Here is a 27,227-nt window from a genome sequence, read left to right as displayed (position 1 = left end):
CCTTTGGCAGTTATGAAGCTGAGGAGGTCCCAGCCTCCTGGAGGACTTCGGGTCTCACTGTCCTCCTAGCCCTTGTACCCTTCCCATAAGCCCCTTGTAGGGACACACAAAATTCCTCCCACCTTCTAACCTTTCCTGACTGGGCTAATGATCAAATTAAAATGAGGTATATTAACGTAAGAAAGTGACCAAAGCTAATTGATATGGGTAGTTGAGAGTGCCACGAGAATAGGACAAGGACACATTGGGCAGTTGAGGCTTGTATTCCACCTGGAACCAAGGAGAAGGGGGTTTGTGGTTTGGGACTTAAAAGGGCAGAAAGGCAAGTCATAGGGAGGAAGAAAAGCAAGTGTTTGGTAAATGTCTTCTGGGCTATTGTAACACTAGGGCACAGAGAGGAATTGAATCAAAAGGGCCTTGCTAGGTTTTTTCCTGGCTATCTATCACACACTAGCTCATTTCAAATGGTAGTTATCTGTGATGATATCTCCCTCCTGGAGCAGTAAAGGGGAAGGTCAAAGGGTTTTCCTGAGTCTTTTTTTTATATAAATATATTATTTATTTCAGAGAGGAAGAGAGGAGAGAAAGACAGAAACATCAACGATGAGAGAGAATCATTGATCTTGAGCTGCTGCCTCCCTCCTGCCCCACACTGGGGACTGAGCCTGCAACCCAGGCATGTGCCCTTGACCAGAATCGAACCCGGGACCCTTCAGTCCAAAGGCCGACACTCTCCCCACTGAGCCAAACTGGCTAGGGCCTGAGTCTTTCTTTTCTTAAAAATAACCAGCTTAAAAGAATCAATATCCCAAAGAGGCATATTTAGGGGTAGCAAACTTGGCTCTTCCTCCCCTGCCCCTTGATAAAATGGTTTGATCCCGGGGGGGGGGGGAAGGGGGGGCGGGGGAAGTTATATAAAAATCTAAGTGTTGCCCAGCCAGCAGGGCTCAGTGGTTGAGCATCAACATATGAACCTGGAGGTCACAATTCAATTCCTGGTTGGGACACATGCCCAGCAGGAGGTGGCTGATCAATGATTCTCTCTCATCATTGATGTTTCTATGTCTCTGTCCCTCTCCCTTTGTCTCTGAAATCAATAAAAAAATATATTTTAAAAAACAACTAAAAGTGTTAAAAAGATTCCAGTTAATCCTGAACACATTTTGACAGATGTGTACTCAAGATATCGATGTATTTTAAGAACTTGAGTCCCATTGGAGTTTGTGTGTTTTCTAGACCAGAATCTCTGCAAATGGAAGTACATTTAGGTCACCTGGGTACTTTGCCAAACTACAGATCCTTAATGAGGGAGGCCTGAGGGTGCTCCCAGGTAATGCTGATGCTGCTGACCTTTGACCAAACTTTGAGTAACAAGATTATAGGCTAGTGGTGTGCAGCTCTAGCTAAATATTCACCTATGGATCTCTTAATTATGCCAGTCCCTGGAATCAAAACAATTAAGTTAGAATCCTTGGGGTTAGGCTCCAGTCACTGGCATGTTTAAAGTGCAGTCATTATGTTCTAAAACAGAGAGATCCAATGTGTAGGGAGAAGCTGGCAACTCTTAAATTAAAAACGACAAGGATTAGTTCTGTCTCTGTCCTACTCTTGAAAAAAATGAATTTCAAATTTGGGACAGAGGTAGAAACCAAACCAAAATAATCCTGAAAAACACCTAACACCAGAGGACATTGGTAGACATTTGCATCTAACATGACCCGTATTCCATGAGGTCAGTTTCCTCAGAATATTAGGAGTAAAGTCTAACAGTGCTCACTTTGGCAGCACATATACTAAAATTGGAATGATAGAGAAGATTAGCATGGCCCCTAAGCAAGGATGACATGCAAATTCGTGAAGTATTTCATATTTAAAAGAAGAAAAAAAAAGTCAAGTCTAACAAATAAGTCTAAAGCTATCCTGTTAACTGGTTCAAAGTCCTTGTGCCTGATGCTTTGAAAGGCCAAAACTCAAAATGTCAGAGTTTGGAGCAAAGGAAGGTTTACTGATTGAAAAGGTGGGAGATTGAATGGTGCCTCAAATTCATTTTAAGAAAGTACAGAGTGCAGACTTCTTTAACATCAAGGGAAGGGGGAGTGGCAAGAAGTGATTGATGAACCAAGGGGGCACTGATTTTGAGATTTATCTATGTTGTTATGTACATGAATTTTTATTGCAGAAATAATATCCTTTGAATGGATATACCATAGTTTGGTTAATCATTTACCTGTTCATGGAAATCTCAGTGGTTTTTCACTTTGGGGATATAACAAATAAAGCTGAAATGAACAGTCATGTACAAATCTTTGAATGGACATGTGCTTTGATTTCTCTTGAGTAATACTTTGGAGTGAAATGGCTGACCCATAAGCTATCTCTGCTTTTTGACAGCACCCGGTTTGAGCAAATCCCCATTTCCTTAGACCCTCACTCAAATTCCTCAACCAAAGCGCAAATCCTATGTGTGTGTTTTTTCTAATATACTATTACTGAGACATCTCATGGTTCCCATTGTAAGTGTGTTTCCTCATTGAAGAAAGTCAGAAACTCACTCCAATTGTAGGTGTGTTCCTGGTGAGCTTGGACTGAACTGCCTTTCCAGGTTGTTTTTTGTTTTTTTTCTACTTCTCTAAATTGCCTAATTTATTGGCAAGAAAGTTGTTTATAATATATTCTTACTCTTTATTTACTGTCTGTAGAATCTATACTAATGTCACCTTTTTAATTTCTATATTGGTCATTTGTATCTTCTCCCCTTTTTTTCCTGATTAGTCTGACTAGTGTATTGATCTAATCAAAGATTTTGGTTTTGTTGATTTTCTCAATTGTTTTTGTTTTCTAGATCACTGATTTCTGCTCAGATTGTTAATTCTGAGCTTTGGCTTACTTTGGGTTTAGTTTCTTTCTTCCTTTCTTTTTTTCTTCCTTCCTTCCTTTCTTTCTTTCTTTTTGTCTCCTGGGTTCTCGGGGTGAAATCTGAAGTCACCGACTTGAGACATTCCTTCTTTTCTAATATCGAGATTTTAGTGCAATAAATTTCCCCCTTAAATGTTGCTTTACTGTCATACCATAGATTTTGATATGTTCCATTTTAATTGAGTTTAAAACACCTTGTTATATCTTTTTACATTTTTTCTTTGAATCATAGGTTATTTAGAAATATATTATTTAGTTTCCAAATAATTTGGAATTTCTTCATTATTGCTTTCTAATTTAATTTTCAGAAAATATATTTTGTGTGAATTTTCATCATGTCAAAGTTGTTTTAAATTAGTTTTATGGCCTAAAATATGGACTATCTTGCTAAATGTGCATAATTGAAAAGAATGCTTAAACTGCTGTTATGGGGTGGTATGTTGTTAATTACTCAAGTTGGTTGATAGAGTTGCTCCATCTTCTATATCTTTATTAACTTAATTATTGACAGAGATGTATCAAAATATTTGATTATAATTATGGATTTTTTATTTCTTCTTGCAGTTCTATTATTGTTTGTCTCATCTATTTTATAGGTCTTCTCTCAGTGAATCAATGTTTGCAATCATTGTGTTCTTTTGATGAGTTGACCATTATTCTAAAATTACCTATTTACTATAATAAAAGAATTGGAAAAAAACTTTTACTGATATGGCAGAAAACACAATAAAATAAAAAAAATTAATATTTTTTGCAATAACCCAAAATATAATATATATACTAAAAAGTAAAATGTACTTATCTCTGCCAATTTTTTTGTTATTAAATATAGTTTCTCTGATACATCAAAAGGCAGTCTCGTGAGGCTGGATCCCGGGTCCGGGTGAGGCCACGCCCCCCTGGGTCCGGGTGAAGCTGGATCCTGGGTCTGGGTGAGGCCGCGCGCCCCTGGGTCCGGGTGAGGCCGCGCGCCCCTGGGTCCGGGTGAAGCTGGATCACGGGTACGAGTGAGGCCGTGTGCTCCTGGCTCCAGGTGAGGCTGGGTCCCGGGTCCGGGTGAGGCCGCGCGCCCCTGGGTCCGGGTGAGGCCACGCGCCCCTGGGTCTGGGAGAGGCCACGCACCCCTGGGTCCCGGTGAGGCCATGCGCCCCTGGGTCCAGGTGAGGCTGGGTCCTGGGTCCAGGTGAGGCCCTGTGCCCCTGGATCCGGATGAGGCTGGGTCCCGGGTCCAGGTGAGGCCACGCACTTCTGGGTCCAGGTGAAGCCCCTGGGTCCGGGTGAGGCCACGCGCCCCTGGGTCTGGGAGAGGCCACGCCCCCCTGGGTCCCGGTGAGGCCATGCGCCCCTAGGTCCGGGTGAGGCTGGGTCCTGGGTCCGGGTGAGGCCACGTGCCCCTGGGTCCGGCCGAGACCAAACCAGAGTGAGTCAGACCTGCATTACCACCATTTGTCCACCATCCAGAGCTGAGGGGTCAGTGCCGACATGTACACATAAGGAACTGGTGGACATTGATATTGGGTCTCAAAAGAACTGTTGGTCCAGAAAGAAACTCACTACAGACTGATTCATTTGCCTGTCAGCATAACTATTATTGCCTGTCTCACATTCAGTTCTTATAAGTATATCTCTAGTGACACATGATCTCGCTCATCTAGGGGAAATGATGAACAACATAGACTGAGGAACAAGAACAGAACCAGAAACAAGGAGGCATCGAATTGGACTAGAGGGAGGATAGGGGAGGGTTGGGGGAGGGGGGAGAGATCAACCAAAGGACTTGTGTGCATGCATACGAGCCTAACCAATGATTAAGGTCAACAGGGGGTTGGGGCATCCGTGGGGAGGGGTGTGGGATGGGAATGGGGGGATGAGGACAAATATGTGACATCTTAATCAATAAAGAAATAAAAATAAAAAAAGGCAGTCTCATTATTTTTTGGCTTAGTGTTATCAAGTTACATGTTGTTGTTTTTTATCCTTTTACTCTTTAGCCAACTTATCTTTATATTTAAAGTACATTTCTCCTTATAGGTATATATAGGCTAAACTTTAATTATTTTTTGTATGTCTTACTTTACATATATTGTAAATTCCACAATACACTGGTATTATCTTTCTTTAAACAGTAAAATACTTTTTAAAGATATTTGAATATAAAAATGATTAATTTCTGCCAGTGTGGTTCAGCGGTTAGAGCATTGGCCCATGCACCAGAAAGTGCATGCTTCCTGCATGCCCACACTGGGGATCAAGCCTGCAACTCAGGCATGTACCCTGACTGGGAATCAAACCATGATCTCCTGGTTCATGGGTAGATGCTCAATCACTGAGCCATGCTGGCCAGGCTATCCTATTCTTCAGTATATAAGTTACACTTAGATTTTGGTTCCAGCTTAAAGGATTTTTATAAAATATCTTAATGGCATTCTTATTTATGAAACGAGACTTCAGGGGGAATAAACAAAATGTCTATGTTGGTTAGAGAGATTTAGTTTCGTTGTGGAAGGATGACCTGTGTTTCAGGAATTAGGACAGAATGTTGTTTAAAATTTTGGTCTTTGTGAAAGTCGGAGAGTATTCAGAGAACCAGTTATTTCACATTCTTTGGATCACGCCATGGTTCTCTTACTCTGTCTCTTCTTCCCGTGATCCCGGCCTACGTGCAAACCAGAGTCTACAATAACTTCACCGCTTTAAGCAAGAGCAGGAAGGTTTTGGATGACCTGAAAATCTCTTTCACTTGCTCACTAACAGCCTTGCTTTCTGGCTCAATGAAAAATAAGGCATTCTGCATGAAAGCTGGTAGGAATAGGAGCTTGGCAAGTACCTGGCAGACTTTCTCAGGATGGTCTGAGGTTTACAGAGAAGAGAATAAGCACTGAATCCCAAATAATGGCAGTGCAGTTTAGGGAACCACTAGGCCGATCTTTATTGTGGAGATGGCCTGCAGAATAGGAACTACGTTGCTGTTGTCATGCGTTATATTGGCCTTGGTCATTCTAGCTGGCCAGGAAGAGCTAGCAGTTAAAGTATCTCAGCTCACTAGAGTAAAAACATGGAATACTTTCAGTTTTTCTAATAACTGCCTCTAATTATACAATTTGAATACTGTTTCCCTACTGTTTGCTTTGTTAGGGACCCTGGGACAACACTGTGGAAGGAGGCCAGGAACGTCCTTGGCCATTTGCCACTTACCAATGCCGCCTCCATCTGCAGGCACGTGGAGGTAGTACACTGTCACTGGGAGAGCACAGTAAGTAGCACAGGCCTCCCTTTGGGATTGTCTGGTTCTTTGTGATGCTGGTGACCACTGCTGATGTGGTGGTTTCCTGGTCTCTGTGCATTGGGTTGCCATGTGTTTCCTTCCCTCAAAGGGAGGCAAGATTCAAAAGCTAGATCAAGTAGGTTTGGTTGCCAGCTTCCAGAAGTCTTCAGTCTCATTGTTTTTAAGTTTAATGAGAAAGCTTTGAAGGGTTTTAATAATACCCCGATCTGGGAGAAAACTCTACTACGTCAGAGGTGGTCTATATATGAGCAAGAGTGGGGCCAGAGACCACTGAGGCGGGGAGGCTGTTACAGAAGTCTAGATTAGAGATGATTGTGCCTGAGATTAGAGGGATCCTGGTGAAACAGCTGGATTCAAGCAGAGCCAATAGAACTTACTGGTTCGTTGGATACATGGGGTGAATGAAAACAAAGAGTGAAGGACTGGAGGTGCCCCCACATCTACAAAGCAGGCATTACAGTAACGTCAGGAGGTGGGAGAGCTGCTTGGTGCTCAACTGGGGGCAAAGATGAGAATAGAAAGCAAATGATATAATCAAAGGTGAAGAACGTCAGAAGAAAATACATAGTAAAAGACTATTGGCAGAGAAAGGTTCCATCTTTCCTCCCGGACCCCACAAGTCCCTGTGAAACTCATCTCCACTTCCCCCATGAAGTGGAAGTTTTATCTGGTTTGAGGGAAACTGGTCTCATCAAGTGAGAGTGGGGGCCAGGTAAGGTGGAACAGAAAGGGAACTATTAGAAGCAAGATCAAGAATCTAGAGATTTATTCAAATTCTAACATTACTGAAAGGCCTCAGGGACTGAGAATGCAAATGACGCCAGAGATGAAAGAGCTGGAGGGAAAAGCATGAGGGCCCTGACCATAGCTCTATCTGATAAAAGCCACCATGGAAAAGAGACTGAGGGCACATGCTGATAAGGGATGAAAAACATTGAGCAAGAAAATGTAGTTGAAAGGCCAACCCGTAGAACTTACCATTGCCAAGTTTCCGCCAGGAATGTGAGCATCATGGGACTCACGTCCCGTGTCAACAGGAGGGCACGGGTGGCCGTCTTCTTTCTGTTTTATAGTTTAACTTGGTGGGTCTTCACTAATTTACACACTTACTGTTGAGTAGAGTAATTGTGACATCAGAAGGAAAACACCCAATCATGGTTTTGTGCTTTTCTTTTGAAATTTCTTCTCCCTTTTATTCTTTTACCCTTTAGTCATCATCTATACTTGTGTCTTACTTCTCACCTGCTTTATCGATTATGGTATATTGTACAATGTACTAACATGCTAAACATCTTTAAGTTTCAAATGGATTTTGGGCAGTTTTGTGACATAGGGTTTAGAAATATTCAACTGGAACATATCTCTTCTCATGACTCTCGGCCATGTTAACACCAATCTTTCACTTTTTCAGAAAGGGGACACTGCTGTCTGCATGACCAGATCATCATCATGTCACCTTGTGACATCATTCATGTCTGTATCATATCTGTATCCCTGCAGTGAGCATCTCTGTGATCCCTCTCTTATGAAAGAAATGGCAACATCTTCAAACAAAATATGAACCTTGACACAGTTAAACATCATTCCTTCTTTATGAAATCTTAACTACCGGTATGTTCATTAAGAAATTCACCTATATTGCTTTATTAGGCCATGAGTCACACTTGGTTTTCAAATCTTCTGTGACCCAGTTGATAGAATTTTAACTTGAAAGTTACAAGAGGGCCTCTTTCAGGATGTGAAAATGGGGAAAGATTATGTAAGAGCAATTTATGTTTGTGAACAGAGAAACTAGTTCTGTCATGTGAGAGGCCCACTGAATAATGAGCAGGTCAAGTGTGTTAAGCAGTTTTATTGAGAGTTGCATTTTCCAATACCAAAAGGTTCTTATACACTTTTTGGCTTTAAAGGAAAGATTGAAAGGGGTTGGCATAAATCAACAATGGTGTTTTGTTAAATGTGCTAATAGGAAGCAAATATTGTCCAAAGACAAATAATTAGAAACTGTGAAAGCAGCCTTCTGTTATAAGGTTCATTAAGATAAAATAATGTATCTGTATCTGTATCTGTATTAACACAAGGCCAAAGATGTGCTGAACCAGCTAAGTGGACATTGTACGATGGATTGGCAAGACAAAGATTGTAAATGTCACCTACTGAGGCAGCGACAGCCTTCACATTTAAGGTAATATTGCTCCATCCTAGAACACTTACCATATATATATATATATATATATATATATATATATATATATAAATAATTGATTTTTTACAGAGAGAAAGGGAGAGGGATAGAGAGTTAGAAACATGGATGAGAGAGAAACATTGATCAGCTGCCTCCTGCACACCTCCTACTGGGGATGTGCCTGCAACCAAGGTACATACCCTTGACCAGAATCGAACCTGGGACCCTTGAGTCTGCAGGCCAACATTCTATCCACTGAGCCAAACTGGTTAGGGTTAGAACACTTACCTTTAATTACATATTCAATATTTTCCTTCTCATTGTACCATCAGCTTCCTAAAGGCAAAGATCAGATTCTCAGAATTTTTCACTTCTAGCTGGCTGTAGCCTCTTAAATATTGACTTAAGAATAACCTGACTGCAATTTGGAAAAATTAATCAGCTTAGAAAACTGCTAATTAATACACTAATTTCTTCTATTAACCCAACTTTAGCTATAAAATTGAGATAGGAGTAGGAAAAAACAAATTTCACCGATAACAGTCACTTAAATCACTACTTTCTAACTCTTCTTTCTGCAACAAGCCTTCATCTAGAGATGGTTTTGATCTGCTTTTTGAGAGGAATGTTGCCAAATAACAGTGATCCCATGGGGAGCAGATAGAAAAGGTCAAGAGCCTAGAAATTAAGAAATTATATAATCAATCCTTCAAAGTTATATGTGTAACACATTTTTGTGAATACTGACATATTGTTTGTGGCGTTGAGGAGACCCTTGTCGCCCAACTGAAGTATTTTGAAATCAGTTAATTCACTAACAATATTTGGTTCAATGCTAACTATCAGGCCTTTCACAAAAGTGCCAAGAGAAAAACCATCAGATATATTCATCAACAATTACAGTGCCAGAAAAAAGTAATTGTACTCTTCTGGAAACTCCTTAGGAGCAAAGTAAAATGCCTTAACTTTGCTAATGTAAACTAACAGGCCGAAGTGATAGGCAACAAGCATTTCTCTGAGATCCAAAAGAACATCTATTCAGGAAGCACTGATGTGGCAGAAACCCAGATAGCGTTCTGATTAGGGGGTGAAGGCAAGGGGTTTTTATGAGAAAGCGAAGGAGAATAATCATGTTAATAGAAGGAAGGCATTTCTATTGGTGCTAATAAGCCAAGGAAGGAATTTCTGTAGGGGCAGATAAACTAAGTTATTGCTTAGCTGTACAAAGTGCTGCTGATTCTACAGAAGAATGTCTTTAACTTTCGGTCCTGTCGTCAGAATGTCTGCTTTGCAAACAGTGGTTTGGAATACCATGTTGCTTTGTCCCAGATATTCTGCCCACTTAAAACATTTCAAAATTGGAGGAGTGAGACAGGTAAGGCAGTTCCTCTGGGTTGGTGACTCCAGTTCCATTTTAAGGTGGCTCCCGTTACACGTATTTTTTTAAAGTATGTTTTTATTGATTTCTTTTAGAGAGAGAGGAAGGGGAAAAGGATAGAAACGTAGAAACATCGGTGAGAAACATGAGCGATCTGCGATCTGCTGCCTCCTGCATGTCCCCTACTAGGGATCGAGCCTGTAACCCAGGCATGTGCCTGACCAGGGATCCAACCAGTGACCTCTTGGTTCATGGGTCAACCCTCAGCCACCAAGAGACACCAGGCAGGCTGTTGACATATTTTTCACAGCTGAGATCATCAGGGCTCAGAAATGCAGTGGAGATTAGGAGTGAAACCACAGATATACTATCTCTCATAACCCCCTCAGAGGCATTTTTCCTTTGGATGCAAAATTGCTTTCTGTTGGATATGAGGAATCCAGTTGGGACTTGCCAAATATTGCCTCTAGGGTGAAATGGATGGAGTCGGGCGTGCGATTTACAGGGACCTTCATTGTGCAAACTTTCTAAAAACACTTTCGTTGTTGTTCAGAAAACTTACTATACTATAAAGACAAAACACTTTTAAAGAGAAGCATCTGTAAGTGTGTAGGTCGGGGAGGACAGGGAGGGTGGCCTTTGTTGAGACCCTCCTGTCAGTTATGGAGCAAAGCACTTGCAATGGTTAATCTAATTAACTTGAACTTACAGCACTCCAGTGAGGTAGGGAAAACACTCCAGTTACAGAAGGAGCTGAGAATCTGGAGACTTGGTCCAGCTAAGGGGGAAACAAAAGAACTCAAACCTATCAGTTGTGATGTTGATGCTTGAAGGAACACGTGTGTGACGGAGCATTTTGGGCCAGCACCCAAAATGCTTCCCAAGTGTGACCCGTTAGAAATCAGGACAGAGAATCTGGGGCAGCAGGGTAATCTACAGGGAAGGAAAAGCAAGTGGGACTTCAGTGCATTTCCAGCTGAAACTCAGCAATTCCTAGCATGGGGGTGGCACAGAGGCAGGTCAGCAGAGTTCTTTAGGAACCCAGAGCTCCCACGGCAGACTTGGCTGCCTGGAATCAGCAGACTGGAAGCTGCCTGCCAACTGGAACAATGTGTTTTCCTCCCCTGCAGAGCTTTCTCTCTCCCTTGGAGGCCCCCTGGGGGACGAAGGAGCCAGGAGTTGTTGGCAGCAGGTTTTCGCTCCTCTGTCGAGGGACCTGGGGGGCGGAGGCAGGGCCTGGGCCAAGGTCCACAGTGGCCCCGCCCCGCGGGAGCCTGGATGCTCAGCGCGTCCCCACGCGCGCTCTCCTGGTTCCTGTGCACCCTCGAGGCTCCCTACAGCAGCGTGCGCTCCAAGCTCAGCCGCGAAGAGGCCATGGCGAAGTCCAGGGGCCGGCTGTACCTCTGCATGTGCTTGGCTGCAGCGCTGGCCTCTTTCCTGGCAGGATTCATGGTGGGTAAGTGTGCAAACCCCTGCCCCCAGCTCAGCGCAGCTGCTGCTCTGCTGCGGGGGGCGGAAAAACGGGGTTGGGCTGTGCTGGCCTCCTCTGGCCTGCTGAGCTCAGCCTCAGTCCGGGATGGTGAACTCCCTGAGTGTCAGCTGAACTGGAAGCCTAACGGAATGCATTGGGCCTTCCTACTAAAGTGTGACCGCAATCCAGATCTATTAAATGCTCCCTGGGTTCAGGGCACTGCTAAGAGCTGTTCGGAGAATTTAGAGCGCTCAGTCTCCGCAGGGATGAACATGGAGGTTTCCGTTACATGCATTATCAATGAGTCAAACCTAGTAATTAATATGTGCAGCGTTGCAAAAAGTGCCCTTCCACCATCATTGACTAAATAAAAATTTGTGGAATGCTCCCTGTGTGTCTGGCATGGTGCTAAGAATTAGATCCACTCCCCCATCCCCCCCCCCCCCCCGCCCCCTGCCCTCCAGAACAAGACGAAGGCCCAGACCTTGATGTCTAACGTGGGAAAATGAAAAGAACTTCCCTGATATAAAAACTCTTTTTAACCAACTCAAAATTGCATTGCACAGTGAAATTGGAAAGTTCCCTGCCTTTAATATGAATATTTCTTACTTAGGGAAGGGCTATTTTTGGCTTCTAGTTTTTATAAAAGTGTAAAGCGTGTGTGTGTGTGTGTGTGTGGTATGTATATGTGCCTATGTGTCTTCTCCTCTCAGGCTGGTTTATTAAGCCCCTCAAAGAAACAACCACTACGCTGCGCTATCATCAGAGTGTGCGGTGGAACCTGATATCCGAGATGAAAGCTGAGAACATTAAATCATTTCTTCGGTAAGTTTGTCTTGCATATTTGATCTTAATAATAAAGTGTTTAAGATACTGCAGAGTGAGAAGTGTACTGAAACTGGTTGTATCCCTATGGTAATCTTTGTGTAAAGTTAACATGATATCGCATTCATAAAATGCCCCTAAACCACTATTAGGATACAGTCTACTGGTTGCAGGAGTCTTTCTTGCCTAACTTCATCTTCAGACAAAGTTAGCCAATTGCTTTATTAAGAGATGTTTCAACTTCATGTAACTTTGGGCTGCAACTGAATGCTTTTCTTTGTTCCTCAGTCCGTTGGTTTAATCAGCAATGTTATTTAAACATTATATTTTGTCAGGAAGACTTAGCTGGTTGTAAACTCTGATTTAGAGGGAAGGAGGTTAAAGTTTCAGATTCTGTCTGCCACAGATTAAACCTCTCTCCCATGTTGCAAGTATAAGTAATACAAATCGGACAAAGTGAAAGCAAAAGGATCAGTGCAAATCCACAGGTCTCTAGGCACAAAGAAGAGTGACATTTGAGGGAGCAATTTTGAACTCTTGAAGGTAATCAGCATGACATTTATCTCTATATTCAGACTCTTTCAAACGATATTGTCATAAGAAATACCCCAGCTTTATTCTATCCCAACATTGCTAAGAATTTTTTTTAATTTTATGTATTGATATTTTTTTTTTGAGAAGGGGAGGAAGAGGGGGGTGGACAGGAGGGAGAAAGAAGGAGAAAGAGCAAGAGAAAGACATTGATTTGTTGTTTAACTTATTTATGCATTCATTGGTTGATTTTTTTATGTGCCCTGACCAGGTATCAAACCCTCAACCTTGGCATATTGGGATGATTCTCTAATCAATTGAGCTATCCAGCCGTGGCAGAAGTTTCCTTGTTTCTTTTTTTAAATCATGAATAAGTATTAAATATTGTCACATGGTTTATCTGCATCAATTTATCTGATCTTATGATATTTCTCTTTTAGCTGGTTAGCAATTCTTTTATTTCTTTAATGATTTTGGGGAGGGGTTCAAATTCTATCAGGAATGACTTTCCAGTCTCCTCTGGGAATGTGAAATTATCTGTTCTTTCTAATTCTGTAAATTTTTATTTTATATGAGACTCATTTATGAGGTATATACACATTAATTTGTAATGTCCTCATGATAGAACTACCCTTTTTCTTTATGAAATGTCCTTCTTTATCTTTGGTAATAATCACTATCTTTAAATCTATTTTATTTGGTACAAATACTGCCACATAAGCCTTCTTATAGTATATTTACATGGTATGTCTTCTTTCATCCACTTACTTTTAACCTATCATTTTCTTTACAATTAAAATGTACCTTCTAGGAAACTTCATACTATTTCCACAGTGGTTGCACCAATCTGCTTTCCCACCAACAGTGCATGAACATTCTCTTTTTTCCACATCCTCGCCAACGCATGTTTGTTCATTTATTGATGATAGCCATTCTGATAGGCTTGAGGTGATATCTCATTGTGGTTTTAATTTGGATAACCTTGAGCCTCTGTGATGACCTTGAACATCTTTTCTTATGTCTGTTGGCCATCTGTATGTCCTTTTTGGAGAAATGTCTATTCAGATCCTTTGCCCATTTTTAAATTGGATTGTATGTCTTCCTAGTGTTGAGTTGTATAAGTTCTTTATAAATTTTGGACAGTAACCCCTTATTTGATGTATCATTGGTAAATATGTTCTCCCATTCAGTGAGTTGTCGTTTTCATTTTGTCGATGGTGCAAAAGCTTTTTAGTTTTATGTGGTCTCATTTGCTTATTTTCTTTTCCTTTGTTTCCCTTGCCAGAGGAGATATATCAGAAAAAAATATTGCTACAAGAAATGTCTGAGACTTTACTTCCTATGTTTTCTTCTAGGATTTTTATGTTTTCATGACTACGTTTAAGTCTAATCCATTTTGAGGTTTTTTTGTGTGTGTGTGTAAGGTGTAAGTTGGCGGTCTAGTTTGTGTCCATCAGTAAGTGAATGTATAAAAAAGCTGTGGTACATTTACTCTCAGAAATTTGAACTCATGGCTTCAGTGTTTTCTAGCTTTCAAGATAGCTGTTGAGATTTTGGGGCCATTTGATCCCAGTTCCTTTGTGTCTGATATTTCTTAAAGGAAGGTTTTAGTATCTTCTCTTTCTTTTTTAGAGAGTGAGTGGTAGGGAGGGTGGGAGGGGGAGGAGAGAGAAAGAGAGAGAGCGTGAGTGAAACATCATTGATATGATAGAGACACATCAATTGGTTGCCTCCCACACGTGCCCCCAACCGAAGCTGGGGATCGAAACTGCACCCCAGGTATGTGCCCTTTACTAGGAATCAAACCCACAACCCTTCAATCTAAGGGTCAACAATCTAACCACTGAGCAACACTGGCCAGGGCTTCCTAATTTTCAAAATGGGAACTATGAAAGAGGGATTATGAGAATTCAATGAGATAATCCATGTGAAAGTACCTGGCATATCGTTCCTGGCATATAGTAAGTTTTCAATAAATGTTAATTTTCCTTTTTTGGTTGTCCTCTGGCTGACTAAAAAGCCAATTTATGAAAGTATTATTATTCTACTAATGGGGAAAGGGGTTTGGGAAATAGTTTTAAAATATTACTTAACCTCAAGCAAAATAGAGCTCATTAAGAAGTACATTTGTGAGGTCACGTGAATGTTCCCAGTCATTTAAACTCAGAACCAAGAGAACATTGCCCAAACTCAATTCAACAAACCTCTATTGTATAATTCTTAGGTCACAGGCAGGAATTAAGCAGGAGGGACTTTCTCTTTAGATAAACAATTTCATACAAGATGATAAAGCAACAGTATATATAGATATATATACACTGAGTGGCCAGATCATTATGACCACCACATCAGTACTTCGTTGGGCCATCTTTTGCCTTCAATACTGCGGCAATTCTTCTTGGCATTGACTCCACGAGATGTTGAAAGGTGATGCGAGGAATCTGACACCATGCCTGATGAATAGCACTGTCCAGTTTTGTGAGATTTGATGGTTGTGGAACCAGCTACCTGATGGCTCTTTTAACTTGGTCCCACAAATGCTCAATTGGATTGAGATCTGGTGATTGTGGGGGCCACCTAAGCAAGATAAAGTCTCCCTCATGTTCTTGAAACCACTCCTGCACAATACGAGCACCGTGGCATGGCGCATTGTCTTGTTGGAAGAAGCCATTTGGGATACATCATCAACACGATGGGATGAACTTGATCAGCAACGATACTTAGGTATGTTGTGCTATTCAGACGTTGTTCCACACAAATTAAAGGGCCCAAATCATGCCAGGAAAACATGCCCCAAACCATAACACTGCCCCCACCAGCTTGAAGGGTTGTACTCATGCATGTGGGTGCATGCTTTCATGCTGTTTCCGCCAAATTCTCACTCTGCCATCTGCATGATGCAACTGGAAATGTGATTCATCGGACCACAAGACTTTTTTCCAATGCTCGACTGTCCAATCCTTGTGTTCCTGTGCGAATTGGAGACGTTTTATCTTGGTAACTGCAGACAGCAAAGGTGTTCAAACAGGCCTTCGACTTCCATATCCCATACGATGCAGTTATTATTAGTTAGCCTACAAACGTCAGTTATTATTATTAGCCTACAAACGTCAGGTAGTCATAATAATCTGGCCACTCAGTATATATATGTTAAATCTAGCCGAAACCGGTTTGGCTCAGTGGATAGAGCGTCGGCCTGCGGACTGAAGGGTCCCAGGTTCGATTCCGGTCAAGAGCATGTACCTTGGTTGCGGGCACATCCCCAGTAGGGGTTGTGCAAGAGGCAGCTGATCGATGTTTCTCTATCATCGATGTTTCTAACTCTCTATCCCTGTCTCTTCCTCTCTGTGAAAAAATCAATAAAATATATTTTAAAAAAATCTATATGTTATGTTAAATAGACTTGCCCAACTGGTCTCTGGCAAACATATTTTTTCAAAATGTCCTTGCTTACTGATGAGCAGCAAGAAGGCATGCCGCTGGTATAGAGGCATGATGTTTGTCTAGGGTGAGTTCTCACACCTGAGCCTCTACTGATTGTATGTGTTTACCATGAAATGTGTTCTTTTCCAGGGGAGCATGATGTGAAACCTGTAGCTACACACAAACATTTAAAAACTGGGGTGGAGCAGCCCGACTGGTGTGGCTCCACCAGGAGATCATGGTTCGATTCCCAGCCAGGGCACATGCCCAGGTTTCCGCTTGATCCCCAGTAGGAGGCATGCAGGAGGCAGCTGATCAGTGATTCTCTCTCATCATTAATGTTTCTGTCTCTCTCCCTCTCTCTCCCTTCCTCTCTCTGAAATCAATAAAAACACATTTTAAAAGGAAACAAACTGAAGTGGGGCAGAAAAATAAATTTTCCTCCTACCTTTCCTCCCAGGTCTTCTGGCTAGACTCATAAACTAACATAAGATGGATTAACAGGAGAAAATAACCAAATTTATTGCATATGTACACATGGGGGGTCCCATAAGAATATGGGGCCAGAGGACAGATCCCGCAGTTCAGGCTTGCATTCCACCTGGAGCTAAAGGAAAGGGCATTTGTGGTTTGGGACTTCAAAGGGCAGGAAGGCAAATCACATGGGACTTCAAAGGGCATGAGGGTAAGTCACCTGTATTGGTAAATACGTATTTTCTGGGCTATTTTAAACAATGGAACACAGAGAGGACTTTGATCAAATGGACCTTGCTAGATTCCTTCCTGTCTATCAGATTTGGCTCATAGCAAACTATGGTTACCTGCGATGATATCTCCCTTCATGATGCAGGTTCTGTGTTTGAATTCCTTTTAGGCAGTAGAGGGAAAGGCCAAAGATTTTTTTCTGAGATGTTTATTTCTTGGAAATAACCAGCTTAAAATAATCAGTACACCAAAAGGCTCATTTTAAGGTGGCCATCTCTGCTCCCCCTCACTGGCACATCGAGAAATGGGTAATGCTAGCTGGGTTTTTTATTTATCTCTGATATAGAAATGATAAGTTAATGCCTAAAGTATGAGTAATGCATCTAGAACAGTTCTTAGGCACATCATCTGAAAAGAGTAGTCGTTAACTCCCCCTTGTGTTCTCTTTTCATTTTAGCTCTTTTACAAAGCTCCCTCATCTGGCGGGAACAGAACAAAATTTGCTGCTTGCCAAGAAAATCCAAACGCAGTGGAAGAAATTTGGACTGGACTCTGCAAAGTTGGTTCATTATGATGTTCTCCTGTCTTACCCTAATGAGACAAATGCCAATTATGTATCACTTGTGGATGAAGATGGCACTGAGGTGATGTAGAATTGTTGGTACTTCTCATACTTTACAACTGCACCTTTTAACATGAATTGGAATGTAGGGTCAAGTAAAGATAAATTTGTTAATAGTGCACTGGAACTCATTTTTTTCTAGAAAAGTTAAGTTGGCAAACTAATTATTCGGTGTTTACTATGTGCCAGGCACAGTGCTAGGCCCTGTGACCAGAATGAAGACTAGGGCATGGTTCCTTTGCTTAAAATAAGGTGATGCAGACATTAGAACACATCATTTCAAATCAACGTGGTAAGTGCTATGAAGAGTATGATTGGGTTCTTTATCTACAATGAAAAGGGTCACGTGGCCGAGTGTTGATGTAAGACCATCCAAACCTGTAGATAATTATTATAAGTTTATTTGAGTCAAACTGATATCACATGCCAGGTTGCGACTTTTTATGCATTTGAAATTAAGGAGGGAACATAGGGAGATCACATGGAGGTGTGAGAAAACAAAGTGGGGATTGAATTACAGGATAATTAACAAGATTATGAGCTCCCTTGAGGGTGGTTATTTCAAAGGTGTGTTAACCTAAATGCACAGAAACAATGGACAAGGCTTGCTTAAGGCAAAGATCACCTTTTACTAAAAAGTTATATGCCATTTTTACAAAAGATAATCATGGAGAAATATGTAAATGAGCACTGTACTTAAATGGAATAATAAACTTTTTAAAAGAAATCAGCAAATGTTATATGTTTAGGGTGTGACCTGCCCAGTTAGGAATTTATGATCAGATCATCTTGTAAGGTTACTTTCCATAGAACCCCTTTTTTTGTCCATACCTCCCTGTAAGTCAGAGAAGGCTTCCCAAAAGAGTTGATGTGTGAGTCATGAAGATTCTAAAGGTTTAATTAATCATATGAAAAAGCAAGATAAGAGAATTCTAGGTGGAAGAGAAAATATTGGCAAAACTGGAGATGTACTAATTTCATATTATTGGGGAATTAAAAGATTTTCTGTATTTCAAGAGTGTAAAATATAAAGCAAGCCATGAAAAAAATAAAGTGAGCCATGATCAGAGATAAATCAGTATACAGTTAACTCTTGAACAACATGGGGTGAGGAGTGCCGACCTACAATCCATGTATAACTTTTGACTCCCCAAAACTTTACAAATAGCCTACTGTTGACAGGAAGCCTTACTGGTAACATAAGCAGTCAATTAATGCACATTTTGTATGTTACATGTATTATATACTATACTAGAGGCCCAGTGCACAAAAATTCTTGCACTCAGGGGGGTCCCTCAACCCAGCCTATGCTCTCTTGCAGTCGGGGACCCCCAGGGGGAGCGGGCCTAAGATGGCAGTCAGACATCCCTCTGGCAGCCCCGGAGCCCTCCTCCTTAAGCGCTGCAGAGGAGGCAGGAGAGGCTCTCACCACTGCTGCTGCACTGGCCAGCCATGAGCCAGCTTCTGGCTGAGTGGTGCTTCCCTGTGAAAGCGCACTGACCATCAGGAAGCAGCTCCTGCATTGAGCGTCTGCCCCCTGGTGGTCAGTGTGCATCATCGCGACTGATTGTTCTGCTGTTAGGGTCAATTTGCATATTACCCTTTTATTATATAGGATTCTTATAATAAAGTAAGCTAGAAAAATGTTATTAAGAAAATCATAAGAGAAATTACATTTACTGTATTGCACATATTTATTGAAAAATTTCTGCTTATAAGTGGTCCCTTGCAGTTCAAACTTGTGTTGTTCAAGGGTCAACTGCATATGTTTTGGGGGAGGTCATGGAAGGGCTTATACACTGTCCTAAGGAACTAGACATTCAACCTCAGTCAGTGAAACCATTGACAAGTCCTAGGAAAATGGAAGGGTGTGGTTAGAGAGGCATTTAGATAGTTTGGGCAATCTGCAGGTTAGACCTAGACTAGGAAAGGAGTTAAGGTTGGAGTCTAAGACAATGCAGGTAAAAAAGATGATGAAGCCCTGAATTAGGATGTTAGCAGGAACGAGGAAGAGGGATAGACTTGAGAAATAGTTAGGAAGCAGTATTAGCAGGACTTGACTAGTGATTGGAAGAAGGAGGGGAGGACAGAGTTCGGTTTGATTCCTAGGCGTCTGGTGTGGGTGACTAGCTAGTGATGCTCATAATAGCAGTAGGGAATGTAGAAGTAGACCTGTGATTAGAGAAGATAAATTCAAAGTTAAAGCAGTTGAGTTTGGACAGCCACACTGAAATGTCCATCAGGCCCTTAAATACATGTCTGGAAGGTCGGGCATCATAAGCATATCAGGTATGGGTGAAATTTTAAGTCAATGAAACCTCCCAGGAAGGGAGTATGGAATGAAGCTAGCACTGTACTTCAGATAAAACACAGGGAAACATTATTTAAATGCAGATGAGAGACAAATGGAAAGGAATAGGAGAATCATGAGAGTGCCACCTTCGAAGCCTGTTTTTATGCATCATGTGGGAACTTTTAGTTACCTGAAGTTGCATGCATATATAGACGTTTCCATGATTTTGAAGACAATAATGATGATAAGGCTCTTTCTCCTTGTTGCCAGTGGAATTTATCTTTTGATTACAGAACCTAGTTTCAGGATGCTTGATCTTAAGTGTATACTTGGGGCAAGATGCATTATTCCTTAATAGCAATCTAGAAACTTTCTTCCTAATGTCATGTGTTTCATTGCTTGCTAGATTTTTAAAACATCATACATTGAGCCGCCACCAGATGGATATGAGAATGTTACAGATATTGTACCACCATATAATGCTTTCTCAGCCCAAGGCACGCCAGAGGTAAAATAAAAAACATCTTCTTATTCAACTCTTTAAAACTTTCATTGTTATATATATGGAGGACTAAAACCGAAGAGATTAGGAGGACCATGCATGCTGATCTTTGAGGTTCAGTGCTATTCACACACTTGCTAAAAAAAGAACAACAGAAAAAGTAAGAAAATAAATACACAAAAATAAGACCCTAATGACCAAATGACACTTTTTGAAATAAAGAAATGCTAAACATGCCTTTAACTCAGTAAGAGCAATAGATGTTTTTACAAGTTTTTTTCTTTGTTCATAGTCTGACTTTGTTTCAGAACTATAGATGTGATTTTATAGATCAGACTATAGACATTTTAAGATGAACTCCATAGTTGGAAATTAAACATAGCTGGGATTTTAAAATGACTTTTATTTATCCTACTTCCCACAACTCAATGTACACTGATAGTTTCTTCAAAGTAGGACACGTGGTTTAAAATGTTTTACACATTGTCATTCTTAAAACTTTTGAGCATATTGAAATATTTTCTACTTCTGTAAAATTAGCATGGACCTATCTATTGAGCCCAAGCATGAAAGACAGCATTTGATGATGGAGTGTTGTGGAGCAAACTTATTCTTCGGTTTTCTCTTTAACTATAGCAGTGTTATGTATTGGTTTTTTTGTTTGTTTGTTTGTTTTCCCTACAGGGAGATCTTGTATATGTAAACTATGCTCGTACTGAAGATTTTTTCAAACTAGAAAGAGAAATGGGCATCAACTGCACGGGAAAGATTGTTATTGCCAGATATGGGAAGATCTTCAGGGGAAATAAAGTACTGTGTTATTTGTTTTCCTAGAGTCCTAGAGTGAAGAAGATAAGATATATTCTGTAAATATAGATGAACATCTTATATTGTTTCCAAAATTGCTTTAAATATATATAAAGCAGGCCCAGTGCACGAAATTCTTGCATTGGGAAGAGGGGTTCCCTCAGCCTGGCCTGTGCCCTCTTGCAGTCCAGGATCCCTCAGGGGATGTCCACCTGCCGGCTTAGGCCTGATCCCTCTCGTAGTCCAGGGCTCTTGCCGTCCGGCACCCCTTGCTCTTTACCTCCTGCCACCGCCGCTGTGCTCTCCAGCTGTGAGCCTGGCTTCTGGGTGAGCAGCACTCCCCCTGTGGGAGTGCACTGACCACCAGGGGCACCTACTGCCTTGGGCGTCTGCCCCCTCATGGTCAGTGTGCGCCAGAGCGACCAGTTGTTCCACTGTTTGGTCGATTTGCATATTAGCCTTTCATTATATACTAGAGGTCTGGTGCACGAAATTCGTGCATGGGGGAGGTGTCCCTCAGCCCAGCCTGCACCCTCTCCAATATGGGACATCCCTCTCACAATCCAGGATTGCTGGCTCCCAAATGCTTGCCTGCCTGCCTTCCTGATTGCCCATAACCACTTCTGTCTGCCAGCCTGATCACCCTAACCACTCCCCTGCCAGCCTGATTGATGCCTAACTGCTCTCCTGCCAGCCTGGTCACCCCTAACTGCCCTCCTCTGAAGGCCTGGTCCTCCCCAACTGCCCTCCCCTGCAGGCCTGGTCCCCCCAAACTGCCCTTCCCTGCAGGCCCAGTCACCCCCAACTTCCCTCCTCTGTCAGCCTCGTCACTCCTAACTGCCCTTCCTGCAAGCTTGATCACCCCCAACTGTCCTCCCTTGCAGGCCTGGTCCCTCCCAACTGCCCTCCCCTGCTGGCCATCTTATGGCGGCCATCTTGTGTTCACATGGGGGCAGCCATCTTGTGTGTTGGAATGATGGTTAATTTGCATATTACTCTTTTATTAGATAGGACAGGATATAGATATAGATAGAGATAGAGATAGCTATTTCCATGGTTGCACAGAAAATCCTGTTTTTATGTTATCTCATATCTAGAAAGAAATTATTTTCAATAATTTTATTACCAAAGCAATATTTGCTTTTCCCCCTCTTTTTAAAAAATGTGTTTATTGCTTTTAGAGAGGAAGGGAGAGAAATATTGATGCATCAACATTGATTGGCTGCCTCCTGCATGCACCCTCCTAGGACTTGAGCCTGCAACTTGGACGTGTGCCCAGACTGGGAATTGAACTGGAGACCTCTTGGTGCATGGGTCGATGCACAACCACTGAGCAATACCGGCCAGGCAATATTTGCTTTTTTATTTAATTGAAGGACATTTATATGAAATTTTTTAAAAAGCTTTCCCTGGCCAGTTTGGCTCAGTGTTTAGAGCATCAGCTTGCAGACTGAAGGGTCATGGGTTCGACTCCCAGTCAAGGGCAGGTACCTCCCTTGAGGGTTTGCTCTCCAACCCTGGTCGAAGCACATGAAGGAGGCAACCAATCTATGTGTCTCTGTCACATCAATGTTTCTCTCTCTCCCCCCTCCTGCCTTTCCACTCTATCTGAAAATCAATGGAAAAAATATCCTTGGGTGAGGATTAAGAAAACAACACAAAAGCCCAAAAAGCTCTCCTGTATTACCCAACTTCATTGCCCAGCCATAATCTTAACAGTTCTTTCCAGACCTAATTCTGTGAAATATGAGTATAGATATATGTCTCTATAATGATTTTTTACATATATAATTTTTTAACAAAGAGGGCACCAGACACTATATATTGTATAACTTTATTTTGTCCCTCAGCAATAACTTGTGGGTATTCCTCCACATTTAAGTGTATGGGACTCTACATCTCTCTAGCCTGGATTCTGGTTTAGTCTGGACTTCCTATTCCCTAGGTCCGTGGTCGGCAAACTGCGGCTCGCGAGCCACATGCGGCTCTTTGGCCCATTGAGTGTGGCTCTTCCACAAAATACCATGGCCTGAGCGAGTCTATTTTGAAGAAGTGGTGTTAGAAGAAGTTGAAGTTTAAAAAATTTGGCTCTCAAAAGAAATTTCAATCATTGTACTGTTGATATTTGGCTCTGTTGACTAATGAGTTTGCTGATCACTGCCCTAGGTCTTTTACTGTAAGCAAATTGCTTAACCTTTCTGTTCCAGTGTTTCCTCATCTATAAAATGGAAATGCTAACAATAATACCAAACTCCTAGAATCCTCGTTAGGATTAAATGACTTGGTGTATGAAAGCACTTCAGATCGTGACTCATACTTAGTAATTTCTATGTAACTGTTTATCAAGCAAATTTTTCATTACTTTAGATGACTACATAATATTTCACAGAATTGATAGCAACTTATTTAACTATTTCTCTGTTGACAGATGCTTGTTGTCTTAAATTTGTTAGAATTACAAATAATTCCATTGTGAACATCTTTGTCTGTGTATTTGAACATTTGTGTGAAGATATTTTTGTAGCATTGATTCCTAGAAGCTGAATGGCTGATTCATATTGTATATTGTTTAAAAAGTTTTATACACACTATCAGATTATCCTTCAAAATAGTTTTAACAGGTTATTCTCTCACTAACATTATATATGAATGGTTTCTGAATGTTATAATTGATCAAAACTGATGGTTATCTATCTTTTGCTACAATACTTCTGGCAATGCGTAATTTAGTATCTTATTAGGGGTCCAGTGCACAAATTCGTGCACCTTGAAAGGAACTGTGGACCACGAAGCTGCAGTGGGCACAGGGGTGGGTCTTGGCCCATTCTCCATGGGGCCAGTGCCATCAGTGGGTGTGAGTGGCAGCTGCTGCCCCGATCGCCCCTCAGGAGCAGAGGGAGGTGGAGAAGACCTGAGGGGCAATCGGGGCTGGCAGCCACTGCTCGTACCCACTGACAGCTCCGAGCGATCAAGAGCAGTGCTGGGTGGTGGCAGTGGGTGCGAGCAGCAACTCTGGCGCCAGCTGCGGGTGCAGGTGAGGCCAGGGCTGGCAGTGGATGTAAGCAGTGGCATTGGTGCCAACAGCGGGTGCAAGAGGCGGCTGCTGGCCCTGATTGCCCCTCAGGAGCAGAGGGAGGTGGAGAAGCCCTGAGGGGCAACTGGGGTCGGCCGCTGCCACTTGAACGCACTAACAGCGCCAAGCAATTGGGGCCTGTGCTGGACGCCAGCAGCGAGTGCGAGCGGGGCTGGCCCCAGCAGCAGGTGCAAGCACCGGCGGGGCTGCAGTGCAAGAGAACAAAGAATTTTTAGTAACCACCAGAGGCTCACCCTGATGACAGCGACTGGCGTCCTGCCTTGGTCTGGTGCCCCTGCTCATTGCTCCATTATCCCGCCATGGCCGACGCCTGCAACATTCTGCACTCTGCCACCAATGCCTGCCATGTGTTCCGTGCACACCCCCTGGTCATCAGCGCATGTCATAGCAACCGGTTTTTCAGTTATTTGGTTGTTCTGCCATTCGGTCTATTTGCATAGTAGGGTTATATATATATATATATATTTTTTTTTTCTTATTTGTGGTCAATTTGGATTATTAGGAAAACATTTACAGAAACACTGTGGCCAATTTTTAAACACTATGACTCTTCTGCACATAATTTTAAATTAGTTTAGTTCCACACATATTGTGGAGTGGTTACTCTATGATGTACCAGATTTTGGAGGGTGGATAGTTCTTAAAAATACTCTGTGCCAGTATTCTCTTACATATAGAGTGGAAATGCTAATAATAACACTAATCTCTTAGAATGCCAACCCAGGGGAGAAAAGATATTTAAAAGATCTTAAAATACTTTTATCCATCCTAAAATAGAAATATGTACAAAATATAGAAGTACGAAGAGGGGAGGCATTAATTTTAACTTTTCCTTTTTTTATTTATTTTTAGAGAGAGAGAAAGAGAGATTGAAAGATTGAGACAGAGAGAGAAAGGGGGAGGGGGAGAGAGACAGAGAGAGAGACAGAGAGAGACAGACAGAGAGAGAGAGAGAGAGAGGGGGAGAGGAGGGAGGGAGGGAGAGAGATACTGAGATTAGTTGTCCCACTTATTTATGCATTTATTGGCTCATTCTTATATGTGCCCTGACTGGGGATCAAAACCGAGTCCTTGGCATATTGGACAATGCTCTAACCTGCTGAGCTACCCAGCCAGGGCAGGAAACATTAATTTTCCAGTTTTAGGAAGAGTAGGAATGTTTCCCAGAAGTGATAACTTATTTGGAGTTGTGTAGAATAAAGGAGAGTTGTTAGGTCTACTGAGACATTATATTCAAGGCAAAGAGAGCTAAATGAGTAACAGCATGATGAAAAGCAGTGTCTGAATTTGCTTACATTATTAAGGTGGTTTTCGCTTAGATGAACAAGTCAATCATTTGCCATTTGTACGTCATGGACTGCACATTGCCCCTGCAGGTTCACAACGCCATGTCGGCAGGAGCCATAGGCATCATCTTGTACTCAGACCCAGCTGACTACTCTGCCCCTGAGGTACAGCCGTATCCCAAAGGATGGAACCTTCCTGGAACTGCAGCCCAGAGAGGGAACGTGTTAAATCTGAACGGTGCTGGTGATCCGCTCACTCCAGGCTACCCAGCTAAAGGTAAGGGATGAGTCGTGGTCTGCCCGTTTCTGCAAAAATAGTACTTGCCCTTAGAAGGCATAGAAGCAAGCATCTACAGGACAACATTAAAGCTGTGTGTAATCATAACTTGGATTGCTCTTGCTAGGAATTCAGACATTTCCCTTGTATTATTTTAGTTGTAAATGTTCATGAGATGTGGACATGGAGAAGGGAAGGTCAGTTCAATTCTCTCTCTACCTTTAGTAGAGAGGAGGTTCAGAAACACAGATCCTCCAATCCAACTCGGATGTAGCGTTTCTGAATTGCCTAGTGATTTATGCTTCTCTGGATCATACATTTCTATTTTTAAAAATACCAAGGAGACATTTTGTTATTTAATATGTGAAGTATGAAGTTTTGACATCTACTAGCATGTACCCATCTCCACAATCAAATTAGTGAATCTATTTATAATCCAAAAGTTTCCTCGCAGCTCTTTTTTATAAATATATTTTTATTGATTTCAGAGAGGAAGGGAGAAGGAGAGATAGAATCATTGATTACTGCCTCCTGTATGCTCCACAGTGGGGGAATCGAGCCCGAAACCCAGGCATGTGCCCTGACCTCCTGGTTTATAGGTCAGAGCTTAACCACTGAGCAACACTGGCTGGGCTCCTCTCATCTCTGTGTAATGGCTCCCTCTCAACCCTTCCTGCCCCCTCCCTGCTAACCCCTACATAAACACTGATCTGATTCCTGTCAGCATACTTATTTTGAGGTCCTTGTTACTGATATGTGTCAATAACTCATTCTATTTTTGCTGAGTAGTATTCCATTAAGTAGATATACTAGTTTGTTTATTCATTTACTTGTTGATTGAAATTTGGATTGTTTGCCGTTTTGGGCTATCCTATATAATAAAAGCCTAATATGCAAATTGTCCCCTCGACTGGGAGTTTGACCAGGAGTTTGACCACTCGCTATGACATGCGCTGACCACCAAGGACATGTTCGACATCTGCAACACACTGCGACCTCTCACTGGCTACCTGGGGGTGGGGGTGACGGGGACAGAGGTGCGGTGAGAATGTGGGGTGTCCGCCAAGCTTGCTCCCACTCCTCCTGCTAACCTCCCCCGGGACCGGGGCTTGCGTGCCAGGGAAGCCCTCACGCTCAGGTGCCAGGTGCCCATGAGGAGCCCACTCCGCACCTGCGTGGCCTCTTCCAGGTGAGCCGGGCTGCAGCCGCTGGGACCACAGGGGCTGGTTGGGCTTCCCCGTGGGTTTGCACAGGAGCCGGTCTGTGAGGCCAGCTGGGAGAGAGTGCGCTGCCTGCCCAGCTTCCTTGCGGGCCACCACTGAGGCCCATGCTGAGCCCCATCTGGCCACACTCGCAGCATCTCCACATGGGGACTCAGGTGCTGTGACTTAGATGGAGGAGAGAGCACGGGGGCCCAGGTGCTGCCCAGGGGCCAGAGGTCAGCTGGGACCTGCCCTTCCATGCCAGACACTCGCGCTTTGATAGCCGGCCAGGCCTAGGGACAGCACCCATGCATGAATTTCGTGCACTGGGCCTCTAGTAATACATAAAGCTGCTCTCAAGAGTTGTATACAAGCCTCTTTGTATGTATGCTTTCATTTCTCTTGAGTAAATACATAGGAATGG

General features: G+C 42.4%; 1 protein-coding gene and 1 non-coding gene across 2 annotated transcripts in view; both read left to right on the top strand.

Annotated features, from left to right (window-relative positions):
• The first annotated feature begins 1,769 nt into the window (after window positions 1–1,769).
• On the top strand, window positions 1,770–1,874 carry LOC114234344 (U6 spliceosomal RNA). Its single transcript, XR_003620523.2, has one exon. It is a non-coding gene; the product is annotated as a U6 spliceosomal RNA (small nuclear RNA).
• Window positions 1,875–7,629: 5,755 nt separating this feature from the next.
• The window catches only part of NAALAD2 (N-acetylated alpha-linked acidic dipeptidase 2), a 46,844-nt gene continuing 27,246 nt past the window's right edge, over window positions 7,630–27,227 (top strand). The window contains exons 1-8 of the mRNA XM_008149158.3: window positions 7,630–7,813; window positions 8,284–8,387; window positions 10,896–11,221; window positions 11,950–12,061; window positions 17,178–17,364; window positions 20,042–20,143; window positions 20,822–20,947; window positions 25,415–25,601. Of these exons, the coding sequence (XP_008147380.3) occupies window positions 8,323–8,387; window positions 10,896–11,221; window positions 11,950–12,061; window positions 17,178–17,364; window positions 20,042–20,143; window positions 20,822–20,947; window positions 25,415–25,601 (1,105 nt within the window). The 5' untranslated portion in view covers window positions 7,630–7,813; window positions 8,284–8,322. The remainder of the gene's footprint in view (window positions 7,814–8,283; window positions 8,388–10,895; window positions 11,222–11,949; window positions 12,062–17,177; window positions 17,365–20,041; window positions 20,144–20,821; window positions 20,948–25,414; window positions 25,602–27,227) is intronic.

The sequence above is a fragment of the Eptesicus fuscus genome, chromosome 13, assembly GCF_027574615.1.
Source record: "Eptesicus fuscus isolate TK198812 chromosome 13, DD_ASM_mEF_20220401, whole genome shotgun sequence".
Lineage (NCBI taxonomy): Eukaryota > Metazoa > Chordata > Mammalia > Chiroptera > Vespertilionidae > Eptesicus > Eptesicus fuscus.
The sequence above is the reverse complement of the archived record's forward strand: the minus strand, read 5'-3'. Positions and strand labels throughout refer to the sequence as shown.